Source organism: Pelmatolapia mariae, linkage group LG16_19 (genome assembly GCF_036321145.2).
Source record: "Pelmatolapia mariae isolate MD_Pm_ZW linkage group LG16_19, Pm_UMD_F_2, whole genome shotgun sequence".
Lineage (NCBI taxonomy): Eukaryota > Metazoa > Chordata > Actinopteri > Cichliformes > Cichlidae > Pelmatolapia > Pelmatolapia mariae.
In genome coordinates, this window is record NC_086241.1 from 23,054,867 (window position 1) to 23,076,517 (window position 21,651).

Sequence of the window (21,651 nt, forward strand, 5' to 3'; positions counted from 1 at the left end):
ACACAAAAGCTAATTTGCAACTCAAAATCAAGTTTAAAAACAAGGAGACAAAGAGCGACTTTACATTTGTAGGCGTGTCTGTTCTGCACCCAAAATGACAACATTCGCTTGCATAATTTAGCTTCAGCCAACTAATGATTATAATGTTTCTTCTATTGGTTGGTTTACAGTGCTCACTTTGACTCAGTGTGGATTATTCTGTTGGTACACCTCCTTGTATTGCACTGTGTTCGCTGTTATGTTGACAGGCTAGTGTTCCAAATGGAAAACAGCAAGTTGCACGCTTACTTTTCAAAAAATGTGGCAGCCATCCACATTTATGCAATTATCAAGTTGCTGGCTATACAAGCAAAAATAGGAACTAGACTTAAAAACAACTGTAATAAAGATAAAAAATATAGAGGAAATATCCTTGGGTTTAGTATCTGTTAGTTTGGTAAAAACATGATTATAAGTGAGACATTGATGGATGTGTTTATTGGAACTCTAAATGTATGCTTTCAAAAATTTCTGTGTTTTTATGGTAATACATGTGGTCGCTGAGTATTCTAAAAAGACTAAAACTAAAACTGAAACTAACAAAAACTAAGCTGAACCAAGAAAATCAAGTGAAACTACACTGAATTACAAACAAGATGAAAATGAAATTAAAATAAAAACTGAGTAAAAAATACACAATTATAATAACTCTGTTATTATCACTTTATGTTCATCAGGAGGCAAGTAAACCATTTACTAAAAACAAGAGGTCAGTAGAAAAATCTAGGTTAATTTAATGACTCAGTCAAACTGGGTAATCCTGTGTACTTGGTAGAACAGCACTGGAGTATATCCATTAGATCAATAGCGACTAAAGGTTCTAGTGATGTGATTTTCTAAACTTAGGTGTGAGTTCATGTTTGATGTGTCTGATCCAGGTAAAGGTATTCTCAACAGTGGTAGTCAGAGCAGCCTACGAGGAGCATTCCCCGAGTCCATCCAGGAGGACTCGGGATTTGAGGAGCCCCAGGAATTTCGGACACGCTGCAGCAGCATGGTGGGGAGTCTGCAGAGGAAGCCGGGAGAAGGCATCGTTATGGTTTCCACACGCCGCCGTCATGCTAGCGCACCAAATCACGTTCAGCCTTCGGATGCAGACAAGAACCGCACTATGCTCTTTCAGGTAGGAGAAGTTGAACGAAGTAAAGGGCTGTGCTGTACTGCTGCTAATGTGTTGGTGTCACAGTGAGTGAGAGGGTTTCTCTTCTCTTTGTCCAAATGACTGTTAAAGTTCAGTCTGTTGGTTCGATGCAGAACACTTATCAAAATAACAGTGTCCTCACATGAAAATCTTTGTCTAGTATGGAGAGAAGTGACTGACCTGGGCCCTGAAGGCATTATTTATATCTTAATAAATAATTTGCAGTGAGCTTAAAGGGATGCCCGCCTGACGAGTATGTGCACGCAGTGTACGGATGGGCTGACCGGGTGTCTTATTTTGCATTGTTTTGGATTTACTCCACTCTAAACATACCCTTTTCAATAATATGGATGGCATTTTTTAAGCTGCTCATGCCAAACCATAATTTGTATTGAAAAACTTGATTCCATCTGTTACACCAGAAAACCAAATGGTCGCTGTCCTCAGCGCTGTTTGTCACAGAGGCCTCCTTTGCATAGAGTCTCACTGCTGAGGTTCACACCACCGCAAATCATTTTTATGTGCACGTGGCTGGCAGCTATAATGTGTAGACCAGCTTGGCCTGGTGTAACTGTTCCAGTTAATAAGGCCGTAACTCCTGTGGTATTAAAAAAAGAAAAAAAAAATTGACTTTACCACTGCTCCTGTGATAACACACGGTCGCTGCTTCATGAAAAACATGTGCGCCGCACTGTGAGCCAGCTGCCATTCCTCACGCACCATGCCTGTTTCCTCATGAAGCTAATTTTAAAAACTAGAGCACAACGCTCAATGTGATACTGTACGTAGCAGTCAATTATGAGGAAAAATCATTGGCAGAGACTCGCTGACCCAGATTTTAAAGCGCACGTGAGCGTGTTTTATCTCTGTTGCCGATCGGGTCCCAGAATAGTTATAGTCCTAGTCATAAAATGCTTAACATCACAGGAGATCCTAGTGTGTTTACACACATGCTCTCCCATTGGTGTTGTTTTGTGAGAACTTTTCGTGTATCTATTACGTGTTTTTGCTTCACTGTGACCGTGTTCTCTCGTGTTTCATAGGTTGGACGTTTTGAAGTGAACCTTATAAGTCCTGACAGTAAAACTGTGGTCCTGGAGAAGAACTTCAAGGATATCTCATCGTGCTGTCAGGTTGGTGTATATTTACTTGTAATGTTTACGCTGAAAAGGTCTCTCTTGTGTCTCTGCTGCAGCCCTAGCAACTGGAATCTAATCACAGAGAGCCTTTGCTCATCTTTACACAAGAGCAGACCTTTAATGTTTATTCCTTAATTTAGTGGCAGATCTTTGTCAGTAATGTAAGAATACACTCCTTTTCACCGTTGGTGGTCATTTAGTAATTAAATATGATATAATTAAATCATCATTATGGTGATGTGCTATAAAGTTCCACAGCTATCCCAGGCCTCTGAGGCTAGTTTGTCTTTTGCTCCCATCCCCAGGGTATCAAACATACTGACCATTTTGGATTCATCTGTCGGCACCACTCAGAGTCTGGTCCCAGTCAGTACGTGTGCTACGTTTTCCAGTGTGCCAGTGAATCCCTGGTGAGTCACAGGAATTGTGTAAATAAAATGAAATTCTTAAGTGCGTGTGGCAAACATCTTCTCTTTCTTTGTGCGCGTGCGTGTTCATTCGCCTGTGCGTGTCAGGTGGACGAGGTGATGCTGACCCTGAAGCAGGCCTTCAGTACAGCAGCCGCCTTACAAAGCAACAAGACTCAGATCCAGCTATGCGAAGCCTGCCCCATGCATGACTTGCACAAGCTCTGCGAGAGGATTGAAGGTAGGTCATGTCACCTGCATCAGAGATCCAGCACTTCTCTCGGCTTTGACTCATGAATATATTGATGCGCGGTCTGTTTCTCAGAGTTAAAGCAAGTTAAAGAGTACAGCTTATTTCATCTTCTCTGTTTCCAGGTCTCTACCCACCTAGAGCAAAGTTATCCATCCAGAAATATCTCTCCCAGCTGACCGACAATGAGCAAGCTGAGATTTTTGAGCGAGTTCAGGTCTGGCAATAGAGGTGACACTTTGATATAAACATGTTATTTCTTACAGCTGTTGATTCACACTTGAGTGTTTGTGCATTCATTTCTGCAGAGACTGAAGCCTGCGTCAGACCAAGAGGAGAATGAGCTTGTGATTCTTCATCTGAGACAGCTCTGTGAAACCAAACAAAAGTCCCACCTCCACATTGGAGAGGCCCCTCAGGTAAGGGCCCGAGAAAGCTTACAGTCCAGAAATAATTTCAAGCAAAGTGGTGTTTCTGTTGAATAGAGAATCGACACTTGGTGACATCACAGTTGTCGATTGATTTGTTGGTTTTACTCTAAATTTCATTTTGAAAAGCAAAAACAAACAGACAGACTGGATCCTTAAAATGTTTCTAGTGGTCCTTACCATGAAATCTGAGAAACATCAATTCAGACCCCTGATGGTTCTGAAAATCGCTTGCACGAAATGACCTAAAATTTGAATTTCTCAGACCGTATCCTAAAGTTTTGTTTTGGACTTTGTGTTGATAAAGGGATTGTGTAGAATTATTGATGGTAAAAGAACTCCTTAGCTGCTGTCTTAAATGTAAAGCTTGTTGCTTCCCACCTCCATGTATAGATGTAGATGTCCCCCTGCCTGAGACCTACAATGAACCGCTGTTTACGTTCCATGAGTTGCTGAGAGGGGAAACACGACATTTAAAGTATGAGAGGATTGTGGATAATTGCTTTGGAATGATATACCCTGAGCGATCTGCATGCTAAATATTATCAGTCATAGCGCAGGTCTCCAGCAGCAGCACCACTTCTTTTAAAGCAGTTAGCAGCTATTGGCTGTTTCTTGCAGGCTTTATCACAGGATCTGCAACTGTATTCGTACAGTGAACCTGTTTAGGTTTATAATTAAATTCATTGAAGTCTTGTTAATTAAATCTTTTTCTTTTGCGGTCTAACAGAATGCAGCAAACAGCTCAGCAGCAGGAGATGGCGCAGCCACCGGCAGTCGCTTCAAGCTCGACATTTTTAAGAATAAAGCGCGTTCATCCCTCACTAGCTCTCTGGAGAATATCTTTGCAAGGGTGGGTCTTTTTAAATGTGTTTCCTTTTCTGCCACTGCCTTATCTTCCCCATTTCCTGCCGTTATATTATTATAACCATTTACCTATTTCTCCCAGTTTATCCCTGTCTTTTATGTCTCCGCAACGGACAGAAAGTACAGCCGCCATGATGTTTACCTCTTACTAGTCTTCCAGCCTTGTATAGGTTTCTGTTTCTGTGTCACTGTCATCACAGGGATTTGGATTGACCCATATCTGCCAGTGAGACAGCAGAATAATTCCTTAGCAGAGGCGTCCAGGAGATCAGAGAACTCTGCTGCCATCTGTTATTATCTTATAGACTTAGCTGAACAATAATGCTGTTAGCAAGCGAGGAAACGTTTTCCCTTTGTTTCTTTCTGCTTCACTCTTAATCTAATCGCTGTTTCTTTTTGTCAGAAACAATTGTGTAAAGAAAGAAAGTGTTTTTACTTTTTTTAAAATGTTTTTTTTTTTTTTAATTTACCCACTTGTGTTTTTATAACTTTTGTACAATCATCTCTGTCACCAGGGTGCCAGTCGAATGCGCGGCCGCTTGGGAAGCATGGGAAGCATGAGCAGTTTTGAAAGAGTAAGTGTCCTTGAGGATGAACATGAGAATTCCCAGAGCTTCAGTCGGGGGACTCTGAGAATTCTCACTCTTACCCCGTGGCTTCTAAAAGCATGCTATATTCCAACTGTGTCCTCGGGAAAGGCACGGGTCGATAAGAATACTTTCACTTTCATCAGTGTCAGTAGGTGGATCTGCCAACAGTCCTTCTCGCATGAGGAGAAACGATTTTGTGCTGCATTTTTTTCCCACATAGTTTTGTGATGAAGCTTGCACTGACAAAAAGGCAGAACAGTACAAGAGGGAACGTGTGTACAGAGCTGCTAGTGAGCCGTTTAAGGTTGTTGGCTCCCTTGTGGTTACTGCTGTGCAGAATGTGGAGTGAGAGTGTGATATGGTCCCTCTGACTCCTCATCAGTCATGATGAGTTTAGCACTACGCTGCTACGATGAACAAGTAAACGAGCAAATTAACCAAATCAGACACACTTTCTTTTTTTTTTAATGGTGCCAGGCACTCAATTTACAATCTAAAGGCTAAACCAAACCCAACATAGGGTTGTGGCTGGTGTAGCAATTATTTTATAATTCTGTTCTTAGAATTAATTAAAGAGGTTTCTAGCTTCTTTGAAATGCAGCAAAAGCATTTGTAACTAAAATGCCGATGCAGCACAGGGATGCTGGATTTTTTTTTTGTGCAATTTTGCATGTTTGTTTGTTTGTTTGTTTTTTACTGTGCATTGTGTTCTGCATCCTGATTGGCTATAGACCATTGTCAATCAATCTCGTGCCGTGTCTTCTGTACAGTATAGAATGCGTCCAGCTTGTCAAATTTACATAAATCTTCGATCGCTAGCAGTGTGACTCTGAAGTGCTGTACTGTATGTTTGTAAGGTTTCTCCCCAACAAACACAAATATGTCGACAAAACGTTTTGCACCATCAAAGGCACCTGTGGGTGCCTTTGGATTTATTCTATAATACTGGACTTATTTTTCTACGAAGGTTTGAGCTTTGAGAGTGTTTAAACAAGAGAGAAAAGTGTGAAAATGCTCATGCCTGTCTGAGAAAAGTGTATAAAGTGTGTAGTGAGGGGTTTTCCAGCCTTAAAACATCTACAATAATTGTAAAAAAATAACGTTGGCTTCTTTGCGGATTTCACTTATCACGGGCTATTTTTAGAACGCAACTCCCGCGATAAACAAGGAACCACTGTATTGTTATATAACACATCATAAAGCATATGCTGTAGAATATTGTGCAAATGTCTCGAGCCATCCTTTATTTTTTATATTTTCTTAGGAAAATGGGAAATCACCATAGTGATTCAGTGAAACATACAATGAAAGTACAGCATATAAGGCAAAAACAGAGATTGTACAATTCTAATAAGCTTGAAAATCAATATTTAGTGTTGTATCATGATTTTTATTTGGTATTATTACAACGGCCTCTACAGTCACAAACCTGCTGGAGACCTGCAAACAGACTTTAAAGGGTTAAAACTACAGAAAATAAGTGTTACTTGTTTTACTGAGGCTGCAAAAATATGAAATACTCTCTTCCTTGTAGCAGATGTTAATACTGTCATGTCAGATTTATTGAAAATATTAACTGCCAAGTAAGGACGATTATTAACACCAGTCTTCAAACGGCAGCTCCAAGTGTTTGGGAATTTATTAAGCTATTATTTCTCTTTCTTTTATCTATCATTAGCCGCACTGGCTATTGCAGGTTTTAACAAATGTAAGTGATCATTTATCATTGAGTGACACGTCCTTTTAATTTATGAGGTTCAAGTAAAGGTTTCTGTCATTGAGATGTCTTTAAAAAGTCAGAAAAAAGTTGCTTTGATTGAGATTAAGTGAGTAAGTAGTCTTGTGGGGATTCTGTCAGGATGTGATGAGCTGGTGAAAAGGAAATCCCACTCAGGATGTCCAGTTACGCATCTGCTGAGCCACGTGTGGCCTGGATTTGTCTTCTCGGCCCTGACGTAAGAGAGATTATTGCAAAAGTCTCTGATTTGAGTAAAATTCTATCATCAGTTTTTCCTAAAATTAACAACAGCATCAGGCTGTTAGATGACATCATCGTCTAGCGTGATGTGCAAACAGACCTCTTGCAGTCTATAATGTGATCAGCTGTAGCCCTCAATTTTTTAATGTCATCAGCTGTAGCCGATGAATTAAAAAAAAAAAAAAATGCGCATTGAAAGGAGCAGCATGACCTAACCCTGATCTTAAATAGGGAGGTCTCTAAAAGCATGATGGAAGGAGATTGGAGGGCTTTCGTGTACAGTTGCGTGTCACCGAGGTCCTCCCCTCCAATGATGTGTGATGTTGTGAGTCACAGGACACTGGGCATTAGAATACAATAGATGTGGGAGTTGTGCCGCCAGACATGAGGCAGCACGGAGTGATAGCGTGGAGTATAAAGTTGAACCATGGACTGAGGCTTGCTGTGGCTTGAATAGGTGAGTGTGTGTGATTGAGTGTTTAACTTGGCTGTGATCTTTGTCGTGTAATTTAACTTCCAACGAGACAAGGACTGATTTCTCACTTTTTGACTTTTGCTTTCTGTCACTGACTTTTTGTTTGATTGTATGATCCTCAGAAAATTTAGCCATTCATAAAAAAAATGTGTATATATATATATAAAATGTCATTAAATATGCATCACTGGAAAACAGTGAAGTCATAAATATGACTGACTGCTTCCCGCCTTACACATTCTGCCCTCTTCAGCAGGATGAGGAATCTCCTGGTCACTCCCCACCAGGTTCCCCTCCTGCCTTCCCGGACGAAGACCCGGAAGCTGGCTTTCAGTTTCGTCGGCGCGCTCACACCTTCAGCCATCCACCTGTGAAAAAACGCATCTCCTTCGAGGGTCAATTGCCAATACAGAACAAACAGACTCCACTTCGCAGACAGCAATCTGTCAACCCAGAGCTGCTGCAAAGCAGGTAAATATAAGCTAGTTTACAGTTAATCACCCTCTGCGGTTTTAAAGAAGGGTTCTGCGTCTGTTTGGTGATATTTGCAGGAGTTAATAATTTGTTCCTTTTTGCAGTTATACAGATCCCCTCCCTTTCCCCCTTCGCTGGATTGAGCTTTTGTGTTTTGTTTGAAGATATGGCTAATGCTAACTTAATCATTAGAACTGGTTGCTTTTCTTTTAATCACGTTAACAGTGTGTGTGCATAGACATTGTAATCTATTTGCAGCACTTTGATCAGTCTATAATCTCTTCACCTTCTGCCCCGCTGTCCTCGAACAATCGCATCACAAGTTTCCTGTCACTGTTTTGATCCCTCATAAGCTCCCCACTTGTTATTTTTTTTTTCCTTATTCATTTCTGTGCTTGGACCGAAAGCTCTTTGTTTTGTGTAATGTTTTTCTTTATTTGTGGGCATTTCATGTTTGGCCCGCGCAGTCCCGTGGCTGTTTCAAGAACACGCAGTGTTTCGGAGAGCGAATCCTCCTCCTCCTCCTCCTTCAGCCTTCCCTCCTCCTTCACTGCTCCCACTTTCCTGAAAAGCTTTTACCAGGGCTCACTGGGTTCCCTGAGCTCCCTTCCAGACAGTGGGAGCCTCAAGAGGTGAGAGGGGGGTGCTCAGGCAACCCCCCTTGCTTAGACTGAAATGCACCCCATACCGGGGGACTTCATCAGGAATGAGATGGGTGGGAGGGACAGGCTGTTCTTTGCTGGCAGTAACAGTATTCCCATTGGCTGTCAACATCTTTTTAACACCCAGCTTTATTGCCCTGTATCTCTTTTTCTGTATATCCAAAGCAAATTTGTCGTAGGAAAAATTCTTTTTCTTTTTCATTTTTTTCACACCATCTATGCAGCTGGAGCCGTCCTCTTCCTGTTTCTCTCAGCAGGGGGATGCTGATGCATCCCTCCCTTGTTGCATTTGCATGTGCATTGCAAGCTTTTTGCTGGATTTATAGCCTTTAATAACTGTGTCTCACAGCTGTAACCTTCATCCTTCTTGACTGGTGCAAGAATTGCTACTCTAACACGTCATGCATAATAGATTCCCTGATACATTTATGTTCAGCAGTTGCTATTAATGGTTAGCTTCACAAATGAGCAAATATAGTGTGTTTGATACCTGATGGTGCAGCAGTAGGAGCAAGTTTTTGAGCACAGCTTACAATGATGATGAATAAGAAGTTTAAATGACACAGCACTGGAGACACTTGATCTAAATACTCCACCGTGCTCGCAGCCTAGTTTGCTTTGTTGATTGCACTGTATGACAACTTTGCCCCTTAGGGACTTGGCGAGCATGAAAACATAGCAAGAGGTAGTAGGTCAGGGGAAGAGTTCTAATCTGTTAAAGAGACAGTGTTATATGTCTAGAACAATTGTTTTCTCAGTGCCATTTGTTTCAATCCAAGGTCACTTCCTGTTTTTCACTGCCCACATGATCCGACGGGCTCTTGTGTGCTAAACAAGCTCGCCAGCTGTTTAAGCGACACTGAGCGAGAAGCGAAAAAGCTCTGTTCTTATGCAGACTAAAGAATGCAATCTGCGCTTTCAAAGGATCTGAATTAAACTTTGCTTAAATTTTCACAACCCACTTTTGCTCTTGCAAGGCTGGTAATTGTACGCTTGTGTAGAAAACCTCTGTTGACATGAGTGAGAAATGGGACGTTCGGTATTCAGTTCAGCAGCACCAGCCAAGTTTGCAACAATGTTCATCACGGTCAGCTTTTACCGGCGTTTATTTGCTGAGTTGGAAGGAAAACGTTTAATACGAGGTGGGGAAGTTTTTCAGTTCTGATTTTTCATTTCCACTTACTAAAACAACTTCTTTTTCAGCAGATGAACACACGTGCATGCACCTCAGCTGTGGCCGATGTTTCTCTTTTACATACTGACTTTGCTGCTTTATTAACATTTACACTGGGAAGGAGTTAGTGGCTGGCACAGTATGTTGAAGTTTCATCTTGACTATTTTTTTTATCAGTCCAGAGAGCTTGTATTATTTTACCACCATTGTGTGTATGTGTGCTTATTTGTGTGTGTGTGTGTGTGTGTGTGTGTGTCTGCATTTGTAAAAGTGTGCTGAAAAGAGAGTCGGTGTAAGCTGACACCTGACTCGTTTATCAGGTGTCTCTGACGCTGCTGTTTTCTCTCGTAGCAATGGCGAAGGCAGGAAGAGGACTCTGTCTGGCTGTAGCAGTGACTCGTTCAGCGGGGGTCTCCCTCTGAGCCCACGCAGGGTCTCCTGGAGACAGAAGATCTTTCTGAGAGTCGCATCGCCAATGAACAAGCCGTCTGCATCCATGCCGCACACAGGTCTGGCAACTCGATCCTTGTAAGAGTTCAAGAAGCACAATGTAGAAGCTTTGTACAATCCACAGATCTACTAGAAGGCAGATCGAATCTTCTTCTAAGAAATGACAGTACCTCAAACAGATTTTTAAATTCCAGGCTTATATGCGAAGACTGAGGGTTGAAAAAGAGCAAAGGGAGAACAATGAGCTTTGTACCATTGTTTTTCCCCATGAATAAGTCTCTAACAAGGTTTTTGACCAAGCAGCATTGCAAAATTGTATCATGATTTTTATTTAAGACTGATTTAGTCATATATAGTTAGAATATTTTCTGACTGAAGCCAGAAAAACAGTTTAATTCTTTTGACTGCTTTCCTGAGCTTTGTCTCCAATTTTGAAAGTCAAACATCTGTCTCTAAGAAGTGATTCCGTTTTTTTGTCCTTCTGTTCAGTTAAAATTGGTCTGGGTTTATTGGAGCTCCCTGCTGTGTTTTTGCTGCATTGATGAGAGCAGTGAGACTGAACTGCACTGTTAATACGCTGTAAAACCAAAGCAGATCAGAAGCTAGAGCAGTCTGAATGCCTGTGTGTAGCTGCAGAGCTGAGTGCTAACAATCTGTGAACTACCACTGCAGAAAGCCCATTTTTATTTTCTAGCATTCATTGTTCCAAAAGCTGTGACTTAACAATATATTTTCTATATTTACCATGTTTTGGATGTTGTGTTTCAGACGACTCCGAAAACAGGGAGCTGTTGCCTCTCTCTCCTCGTGCCTCATCTCTGGACCCTTTGGGTCAGCTGCTGCCCCAGGCAGGCGACCCAGGGTCAGAGAAGAAGTCAAAGAGGACGGCAGCTGACTACCGGGCTCTCTGGAAGACGGCTATCCACCAACAGATCCTCCTGCTGCGCATGGAGAAGGAGAATCAGAGACTTGAAGGTGAGTCTAACTAGCTAATTCTACACATAAAGTATAGTGACCTTGAGTGGAGCCTGGTACTATGACTGATATTGATATTACTGCAAAAGACTTCAAAGTGTTCCTTAATGTCGGGTGTATTTTTTTCCCCTCAGTAACTGTTAGTATCTATAACTTGAAAGCTTGGATATCATTGTTAAGTTATATTAAGCTAGGAAGATATTTATTACAGTAATAATTTAAACTCCTGTCTCTTTACTTCACCTGTCATCTAAGCTTTATACTCAACCCTTACCCCGTTCTCCAATCTTTAAAGTCTTGTCATTCCTAACTGAAGCTTTATGATTATGGACAGAGATAAAGGAGATGACGTTAGGAACTCGTTAAGCTCTTTCATTTTTTGTTTATTTTCAGAAGTCTGGTAATGCCATACTGGTTTTGGGACGCTTGAGCAAAGCTACATTTAGTTTTGGTTTTGCAGCACTTTCAGATACACAAACTTATATAGAAGCGGTCGCGTAGCTTACAGTGAAGTCTTGCTATTTTCCTTTATAAAAAGACTGAAATAATAGCAACACTAGTGCTACTGTGGATTGTCCAGATGCAGCTTTGCAAACTCAAGAAACAAATGGCTAAAAAAACGACATCCAATGGGTTATTTAAGCTTTTTTTTTTTTTTAGCATATTATTTTTGGCGATTGGGAACAGCTGCCTTATTATAAAAAGATAATCTTACCCTTACCCTTTAAAATGCTAAAGAAAAACTTAAGATCACAATATTTTTGTAAATGCCTAGATCAAACCATGGACCAAATAAATGCGTTGCTTCCAGTGACAGACAGTAGGAGTAGTATGTGTTGCTTTTATATTCTGAACACCAACACATCTCTTTTCCTTTGTTTGCTACTATGACATCAATGCTGGTCTGAGGACCTAACTGTGAATAACTATTTAATAGAAGGTAAGCAACATAAAAGGAGAATTTGGGATAAAAGCAGATGTTTTTGCATGCGTCTGGTGGTTCAATTCAGCTTTTTTTTGCGTGCATGGTGATCATACTTTATGATTTCTGTTATCTTTTGTGCTCCCATTGTGCTGTTGTAAGTTTCTCCATGCCTATTGTGGCTTGCGTTTATGTGAAAAGGGTTTCCATGTTATCCAGTGATTAAAGGTTGAAGCCACGATGCTTTGTATCCACGCTTTCTCTGTAACGTGAAATCTTTTAATCGTCATTATTCTTTGCTACAAATCCAAAATTATAGGGGCTTATTTCGAAGTTGTTGGCCTTTAGTCTCGTTTTTTTTTTCTGGTGTAAAAACAGAGTCTTAATGGACTTTAATCTATTAAATATGAGTCAGTCTCTTTTTATACTGATATTTATATACATATTCATATACATTCTGTTGCAGCAAGCCGAGATGAGCTGCACATCCGCAAGATGAAGCTTAACTACCAAGAAGTGAGCGAGTGCTCCAAAGATGCACAGGCTTTGTGGGAGAGAAAACTAACAGCCCCGGGCAGAACAACGGTCCCACAAGACAAGGAAGAAATGTATCGTGCCCTCTGCCAAGGTGAGAGGCACTAAAAAAAGAAAAAAAGAAAACCGTATCACCAGTGGCGTGTAAACAGGGCTATAAATAAATCTGAAACTCCCCACAGGACAAAAAACATTGTAAGTTAACATTGTTTCTTTTATTTCTGTTGTGGTTCTTTGTGTGCAGGAGTTCCAAAGAGCAGACGCGGGGAAGTCTGGTTGCTTCTTTCCCATCAGCACCGGCTGCGTCACAGACTCCCACCACGTCAGCTAGCCCTGGATACCCACTACCATGACCTGCTCAAGCAGCTCACTGCACAGCAGCATGCCATTCTGGTCGATTTAGGTGTGCACAGGACCACAAAAACCCATGAATTTCATCGAAGATACAGATACAATCTATGCATGTAGAAATGTTTCTGTGTCTATGTGAAAAAGAAAGTACACCCCATGATTCAGTTTGTAGAATCTCCTTTAACATGTATGAGTTTGTCAGTCTTTCACGTTAGGGTGGAGGTATTTTGGCCTACTTTTCTTTGCAACATTGCTTCACTTCATTGGGGTTTTCAGGCATTTGTTTATGAACAATCTGGTGTAAGATCCAGATTTGACTGTGCACTTGTGATCATCACCCTGTTGCATGGCTCAGTTTTGACCTACATTTGACTGTAGAATACTTTGTTTGGCTGCAAGGTGCCCAGGTCCTTGTGGCTAGAAAAACGATCCCAAATCATCACCCCTCACAGCATATTGTGCTGATATGCTGTGTTTGGTTTTTGCCAAATGTGGTGCTGTGCATTATGGCCAAAGGACATTGCTGCAGAAGTCTTGTGGATTGTCTGGGAAACCTTTCAAAACAAGCTGCAATACTTCATTCTTTTTCTGATTGTAATGAGCTCGAACATTTAACATCCTAACTGAGGCCTGTAAGATTTGAGATTAAGCTCTCAGGTGTTTTACAGCTTCTTTGAGCATTATATAGTCTGATCTTTCGGTGAATTTGCTGGTACGTCCACTCCTGGGAAGATTGTGGAATTGTGTTAACACACACCTGAAAGCTCCAGACCAGCAAACTGATATAAACATCTAGTATATATATTAATTAGCTTCTGGCTGCTACTGAACCTCTGAATTCCAATGGGAACAGTACGGTTATGCTTAGTTTTTGACAGGAATGCAGAAACTTTCTTTTTCACATGACACACGCTGTATCTGTTTATGATTATATATGTTGAGGAAGGCCAGAAATCTGAAGATGGCCTCAGCTGGTCCTTCAGCAAAGGCGACTGTTTTCAGAGCTGTCACTTCAGTATTGTTGCTCTTAGTTTAATTTGTTAACCAGAAAACGAAAAATTCCTGGTTATTTTTCTCACATTTACACTCATTATCTGTCTCTCTGATTAGGCCGGACCTTCCCCACCCACCAGTACTTCTCAGCCCAGCTTGGCGCTGGACAGCTCTCCCTTTACAACCTCCTGAAAGCTTACTCTCTGCTGGATACAGAGGTACATACTGTAATCCCCACAGTGGCTCACTTTAAGGCCTGTACTTTAATGATTGTTGTGAAATTTGCAATAACCCCCTTTTTAAACATTTTTTTTTTTTTAATTCTTGTGCTGCACAGGTTGGCTACTGCCAGGGTATCAGCTTTGTGGCTGGAGTTCTGCTCCTCCACATGAGTGAAGAGCAGGCCTTTGACATGCTGAAGTTTCTCATGTATGACCTCGGCATAAGGCGGCAGTACAGACCCGACATGGTCTCTCTGCAGGTCAGTGGGTGGAATGAACAACTTATTCTGTCACAGTGTCCAGTGTTTGTGTTCATTATGTATTGCAGGAATATTTGCAAATGTTAAGCTCCAGTGCCACCGCTGACTATAAAGACAATGCTGTGCACAATAACACATGCAAATGTCCATTGCCAAAGGTGGCGTTCAGTTTAAACAAATTCCAATCTATTCGAAACAGTTATACAGTAACAAATGCTTGTTACTGCATACCTGCTATAATGCTGTAAACATTCACTTTTAGCTGTTACTTACTGCTGCACGAACCCTTGTGTGGGTTTTATTAGTTACCAAGAGCAAACAGCAGTTAAGTGTCTCCACCTCTTAGTCAAACCACTCCTGCTCTGTATCTGTTAAACATCATCTGACCTCGCTGCAGTTAAAGCATCAGCAGGCGTGGTAATATTTAATCCGCTTCAGGTAACTGCTGAGCCAGGTCTCTCTTCCCTGCAGGGTTTACACTTTTAATCCAAAGTTTTTAAAGTCAGGAGGAGTTTTGGCTGTTTTCTCTGCACAGTGGCTCAGTTTGAGGGAGCTAAAGGTATTACTTGCTTTCTTTTTAACTGTCAGGAAATTGTAAAACTTGATAACTGTCTAATTTTAGCCTGAGCTAACTTCTGCTTCCTTTTTCTATTGGCTGTGCTTTTGACTAACGTGTTGTTAAAGAGCACAGATCATCAAATGTCTGGCCGTGACGCATGTCTGAGCAAGTCTATAAAATAATACTGGTAATACTTAAAGGGCTCTGTGTTTGGATAAAAGTTGGCTTGCCAGCTGGTGATTCCTGGATTGCTCTGTGACATTCTGTTAACAAGTCCTGACATACCAGTTTGACGCAGCATGTTTTGACCTGATTCTGTGTTTATGTGTGTGTGCAGATTCAGATGTACCAGCTCACCAGGCTGTTGCACGACTATCACCGTGAGTTGTACAACCACTTTGAGGAGCACGAGATCTGCCCGAGCCTCTACGCCGCGCCGTGGTTCCTCACACTCTTTGCCTCGCAATTCCCCCTCGGCTTTGTGTCCCGCATCTTTGGTATATACATATCTGTTTTTCTTTTTCTTTTTAGATTAATAGTTTGTTTGCTCACACACAAAATTGGATATGATAATTTAATTGTCTGCTAAGCCCTACAGCTCGAGGAAAAACACCGTAAATCACTACTGGTTTATGTATTACCTTGCCTGTTTTTCAGATTTTGTGTTTGTTGAGGGGACTGAGGTGATTTTTAAAGTGGCCCTCTGTCTGCTGGGCAGCCATGAGGGGGAGATAGTTGAGTGTGACAGCTTTGAGAGCATTGTGGACTATCTGAAAACGACACTCCCCGCCCTCAGTCACACACAGATGGAGCAGACCATTGCTAAGGTACACAAACAGCCTTTTTTTTACACTGCCAGATTATTAAACAAACAGTAACACTTGGAAGTGCATCCTGGCCCAAATTTGATACTAGTGAAAGCTGAAATGTTTTTCTTTTAAACTGCTCTACATTCTTTAACTGTTAGAAATAGCTAAACAGTTTCCTAAAGAATCAGGACGTAGACGTAGTACTGTAGTTTTACAAATATAATATTCAAAACGGTGTAAATGACGCGCTTTGATAATTTGATAAGCCACCACATTTGTAAAGTCCCAGTCACACAGGCCTAGAGACCCTTCGATGGCCTCCTGGCAAACTCAAATCCTTACAACATCCATCAACCACTAAATAACTGAAATTCATGGTTGGTGTCGAAGAATGCACTTTGTTCCCTAGCAACTGGTGGTTGCCAGGGGGTTGGTGACCAGTCTCTTGGCCTGTGTCAGTAAGACTTCACCTACTTTGTCCTTCAGAATATGCTTTTACCTCAGAAAGGTGCCCATGTGATTTGAAGCTGTTTGTAAGAACACTTTGGACTTTTTGTGGCTATTTGTTGATGAACTCTCCATGCAGGTGCATTTCCATTGACCTTAATGTTTTGGTACTAGAGTGTTGTACGATAACGAGCTGTCTTTCAGTGGCATCTGTCTGTCTGTTGATGGCCAGGTAATGGAGATGGACATCTCAAAGCAGCTGCAAGCATACGAAGTGGAGTACCATGTTCTACAAGATGAGATGTTAGAATCTGGACCACTGCCTGATGACTCTGAGCGGCTTGACAAGCTGGAGAAGACAAATGCGCAGTTGAAGAAGCAAAATATGGAGCTGCTGGAAAAACTTCAGGTAAGGAAGAGAAGGTTCAAACCTCTATGAGACCCCAGCCCCACCCACTCCCCTGCCAGGTGTTACTTAATTTTGGTGTGACTATGATATAATTGAGGTAAACATTTTAACCCAGTGTCACTGTGTGGAGACAATTTTGAAGCCAGTAGTAGTACCTAAAACTACCTATAGATGGCACTAAAACACAAGTTAAAAACACAGTACCAATGTTTGTAAGACAAAGGGACTAAATGCTGCATGCTCTGCAGATATCGCTTCACTAATGTTTAAAGTAGAACCAGTAAAGTCACACCTGATGGTCTTCATATAAATACACGTTAAAGAAATATTTATTTACTGTCCCATCTGTCTCGTCTGAGTCACACCTATGGTGTTGGAAATCTGCTCGTACAACATTTTAACAAGTGCTTGTGATTCTGTAAGAAATAAAATCTTATTTGATTTGCACTTTTAAAAAGCTCATGTGCTATCGTGTGACTACAAGTTACAAATTCTTCCTTTTTAGACTTTTAGTTTAGTTCTGAGATTTTGTAACGCCTGTATTATTTTCACCTCCTGTTTAAATGTTAGTCTATGCATTGTACTCTGTATACTCTAACGTACAATGTTTGTGTCCTCCAGGCTGCGCGGCAAAAGATTCAGACTCTGGAGACGAGCATGGAGAACTTCCTTTCTCGGGAGAGCAAAATGAAGCACATGATTCGCTCTCTGGAGCAGGAGAGGGCAGCTTACCAGAGAACCATTGAACGCATGCGCTCGTGCCTTCCTCCTGACGCCTTGACAGATGTAGAGATGACCCAGATCAAAACAGGGCCCAACGGGAAAGCCAAAACAGCAGCCAAAAAGCCCTGATGGCAACCAGGGTGCCGGCTGCTGTGGGCCAGACGCACAGGCAGATACCGAAATGAACAAATGAAGACTGTTTTGTGGAAAGCTGCTGAGCTCCACCGCATTGTTGTAATGCTGTACAAGAGCTGTACACTATTTTTTTTTCTTAATGTGTTTTGTCTGAAGTGGAGACGTGCAGACTGTATAGGGAAATATCTATGTGATATTCGTCAGAAGATAATAGCGTAGTGGGAGGAGAGTTTCATCTGTATTAGCAAACAGACTGTTCCCATAGTGCATTGGAGCCACTGTTCGTCTCATCCATTTCATTGCCAGTTTGAAGGTGAGATCAAGATGCACACCATCCTTCACTTCTGAGATCTTTTTGGTTATCACAGGAGAGTGAGAAACAGATCTGCTCCTGCAATTTTATTTTATTTTTTTTTGTTCTTTGAGCACTACCTTCATTCTCAGCAACACTACAAAAGTAGTGAACAGAAGGTGCCTATTGGCAAATAATCTTTTGGACCTCAGGGTCAACTTATAGCCATTACCAGTGTCTTTGATCTTGGAGTGAAGATCGCGTTGTTTTTGATATCTTCAAACTTGCGTCTGCGATGGAAGCGCAGCCTCAGGCTATTGATGTTGCTTTGTTACTTCTGTTTAATTCACTTGAAATTTTTGTGAATGTAATTTCTCTCCAAAGATCACGGTGAAAATGTGTCGCTCCCCACCTCGCCCACCACAGAGACATCTGAGCACACATCTGCCATATTAGGCTTTAAACTTCTGCGGATACGTATATAGTATCATGTTTATCTCTTGGCATCGCCTCACTGCCTTCACGTGAGAGAGCTTTAGTACTTGCACTTGCTGCTTTTAAGGAGGAAGTGTTTCTTCCAAAGCTCAGGCAGGATGTGTGGTTGTCTGCCTTTTCAGTTTCCTGTGTGACTGACCGCGGTGTCGCCTTCTTTTAGCACAAAGATCAGACACTGAGACAGAGTTCACACTCCCCGGGCGCCGAACAACAGACCAAGGTGGAGGAGTGATCTGAATGTACATCACATGGTTCTGTCAGAGAAGAAAAAAGAAAAAGTCTGTATGCGATTTTTTTCTTTTCTTTTGTTTTGTGTGTAACAGTTGAATGCAGGTAGCTAGTCCTGTAGATCTAACACACAGTGGCAGTTGCTTTGCTGGTTGTCACACGTCAGCATGTTTGCATTAAAACTCAAGTGTTTAGGTGAGCAGAGCAGCAGTAAAGGAGGAAAAAAAAAAGAACTTGAAGACACTTGAGTGTTCTATTCACTGGTAGGGAGTCTCTCCTAATACAGGGTAATATATACAGTATATAGGCACACACAAACACACACTGTGATGTGAACTGCCTGGCTGTAAGGACAGACAGTTTTATGAGTTCAGCGAGTGTCCCTGGTTCCCTTTTCAGTTTTGTTTTAGCCCACCCCTGTGTCTGACTCACCATCACTGGTTCTGATTGAAAGCAAAGCAGTCTTGGGCTTGACTTCACTTTGAGAAAACGCCCTTCCGTTTAAACCAAGGTGATGTCTATCAAAGGGAGGGGAAAAAAAGTACCCACTAACAGTGTCTATCAGTCTTTCCGTCCTTGGTGACAAGTTGCGATGACACATTTGTCTGTTTCACTTTTTATTTTTAAATGTCAGTACATATGGGCATGTTCTGTGGCAGACAATGCAGTGTGTTGATGTTAGGAATCCTTTACCCAGAGCACAGCAGCTGTTCCACGCAAGGCTGACGAATCGAGCCCGATCGTCTCGGTCAGGGTGGGGATTTGTCTTGTAATTGATGCGATTTTGTCAAAATTCAGGCCAAACTTTTCATGCTTTATGGAGAAATGGCCACATCTTTACAGCAGGGATTTTCTAAATAGCTAAGAAAGGAAAACATATCAAACAACAAATTGTTAAACATCCATTCTTCAGCACTCCCCTGCCTCTTTGCCTGTGTTTTTCTTAACTACAGAATTTGTGAATCTTAGAAATAGGTCACCGAACCAAAGATGTGATTGTTTTCCAAAAGCAAATTCATTCAATCAAAATGAAGTGACATCTGTTTGCAATCTTTTGGTTTTTACTACGACAAGAACTCCAACAGTTACCAAATATTGGTAATTTAAAAACACAAAAAAGGTGCATTTTTTTTTCCATCATGTTCATTTTTTGTGCCAAAGATGGCCTTTGTTTCTTTTATTCAGAGTTATGATAAAAGCTTCTTTTTGATATCTAATGTAAAGCACGTTCAGGTGCTGAGTCTTGACTTCTACAGTAATGTGTGCATCACTGTGTTTTAACAAAAGACTGTCAACACGAGGGCTACCGAGAGGCAAAGAAACTGTCATGAATTCTTCAATAAACCTCACCTTGCCTTTTTTTCTTCTTCTTTTTTTCTGTCTACTCATGTCCGAATCTCTTTCTTGCCCAGTAAGCTCTCATAAAGAAATCATGTTCCTTTAGCAATCCGAGTGTAGGATGTAGCCTGGAGCCCAAATGTCTTTGTGTGTAGACGTATTATTGCGTAAAAGGCCAAGGTAAGCTTCGACAGTTTTAGAGAATCTATTTAAAGACCTTTCAGGAGTTGTTCTTTTGTTAACGCCTTGGGCGAAGAGAACTACAGTTCTGCAGTGGGGCGAACAATCCACACTGAAATTGTGGTCCTGCAAAGAAACGTTCAACCTAGTGTGCATTTCTGAATTAACTATAGTATAGTGAATGAAATGAGAAAATTTTTTTAATGCAGCGATCATTGAATGAATTGGAGATATCTCTTTTGTATACTAAGCTGGTTTGATTAAACCCTTTTATTTTAAATTACTGAGTACCAAACATATTATACATATTATACATATTATATAATATTACGTACTTGCAGACAATTTAGCAACTCTACAACATGTTGGCTTAAATTGGAGAAATGGGTCAGTGTACTAATTAGCCACGGGGAAGCCAAAGAACACTCTGTGTGCAGGTTACAGTTTTGAAATACAGTTTTATGGAACTGAAAAACAAAGTAAAAGGGAAAGACATAGCCAGATGCTTATAATCAATACCCCTTATCGATTATTAGCAATGTGAAGGTCTATAAATATAGTTGAATATAAATGCTTTCCTTGTGCAATGCTCAAAGAAACTGCAAAAAACGCACAAGCTTTATCGGAGATTCTCGAAACCTCAGTTGATGTTGAATGTTAAAGTTCATGATGGTACAATTACAATTGTTTGGAATGAATTTGAACATTTCTACTCTTAGAAATAAAGAACATGGCAGTACAACTTAGGTTTGCAAAGTTGCATCTGAACAAACCACAAGGCTTCTGGTACGATGTTCGGGCAGATGAGATCAAAGTAGAGATGTTTTTCCATGATGTACAGCACCTTGTTTTGTGAAAACAAAACACAGCGTGTCAGCACAAACTCCTCAAGCACGGTGGTGGAGTCGCGATGACTTGAGCTTGTTTTGCAGCCACAGCACCAGTGTACCGTGCAGTCACTGATTTGACAATGAAATCCTTTGTATACAAAAGGATTCTAGAGTTAAATGTGAAGTCATTTGCCTGACAACAAAAACATGACTGAAAAGTGGGCCATGCGACAAGACGATGATCCCTACTACATCGGTGAATTGACAACAGGATGGTTAAAAAGAAGAATCGAGGTATTGGAACGGTCCAGATCTCAGTCTAACTGAAATGTTGTGATGTGACCCTAAGAGGGCTGGGCGTAAACAAATGCTAGCAACCCTCAATGAACTGACGCAATGTTGTAAAGAAGAGTTGTCCAAAATTCCTCCGCGATGATGTGAGACACTGCAAGTTATTGCTGCTTAATGTGATTTTGCAAGCTACTGAATCATGGGCTGTTCTCAGTTTTCCGACTTTATTTTTACGTAACTAGCATAAAAATGTTTACTGAAATGTTTCTGAAAGTCTAGTTCCAAATCACTTCCAATAAACATGTTTGGACCTGGAGTGATGGGACACTGGAGTTCCTGTAACAGATAAAATACTGGTAACCACTGATGTAGACGCCTTCTTAGCTCTTTGTCTAATGCGTAGTTTATGAATAAAACCCACAGGGAGCAAGTGCTCTATGAGCCAAGGAGGGGCTTTGAAAGATAGCAGCCACAAGGACCAGTCATTGTTTTCCTAGGAGGGTCTTACCCAGAAAGGACTGTGGAGTGTTGCTCTGATCAGTCTCTGCCAAGCCTGGAGCTTGTCACACATAAGACACACAAATG

General features: G+C 41.2%; 1 protein-coding gene across 4 annotated transcripts in view; it reads left to right on the top strand.

Annotated features, from left to right (window-relative positions):
- The window catches only part of tbc1d4 (TBC1 domain family, member 4), a 28,069-nt gene extending 8,282 nt beyond the window's left edge, over nt 1-19,787 (top strand). Inside the window, exons 4-23 of one of the 4 annotated variants that reach the window (XM_063497028.1) lie at nt 918-1,162; nt 2,224-2,313; nt 2,625-2,729; nt 2,835-2,967; nt 3,102-3,193; nt 3,285-3,395; nt 4,135-4,257; nt 4,787-4,846; nt 7,568-7,785; nt 8,256-8,420; nt 9,976-10,133; nt 10,843-11,049; nt 12,438-12,599; nt 12,750-12,908; nt 13,967-14,067; nt 14,187-14,330; nt 15,227-15,386; nt 15,547-15,716; nt 16,378-16,554; nt 17,176-19,787. In XM_063497028.1, the coding sequence (XP_063353098.1) occupies nt 918-1,162; nt 2,224-2,313; nt 2,625-2,729; nt 2,835-2,967; nt 3,102-3,193; nt 3,285-3,395; nt 4,135-4,257; nt 4,787-4,846; nt 7,568-7,785; nt 8,256-8,420; nt 9,976-10,133; nt 10,843-11,049; nt 12,438-12,599; nt 12,750-12,908; nt 13,967-14,067; nt 14,187-14,330; nt 15,227-15,386; nt 15,547-15,716; nt 16,378-16,554; nt 17,176-17,406 (3,011 nt within the window). In that variant the 3' untranslated portion in view covers nt 17,407-19,787. Of the gene's footprint in view, nt 1-917; nt 1,163-2,223; nt 2,314-2,624; nt 2,730-2,834; nt 2,968-3,101; nt 3,194-3,284; nt 3,396-4,134; nt 4,258-4,786; nt 4,847-7,567; nt 7,786-8,255; nt 8,421-9,975; nt 10,134-10,842; nt 11,050-11,275; nt 11,990-12,437; nt 12,600-12,749; nt 12,909-13,966; nt 14,068-14,186; nt 14,331-15,226; nt 15,387-15,546; nt 15,717-16,377; nt 16,555-17,175 lie in introns of those variants that run through there. The other 3 variants (XM_063497025.1, XM_063497026.1, XM_063497027.1) reach the window with 3 other exon arrangements.
- Nucleotides 19,788-21,651: the final 1,864 nt, after the last annotated feature.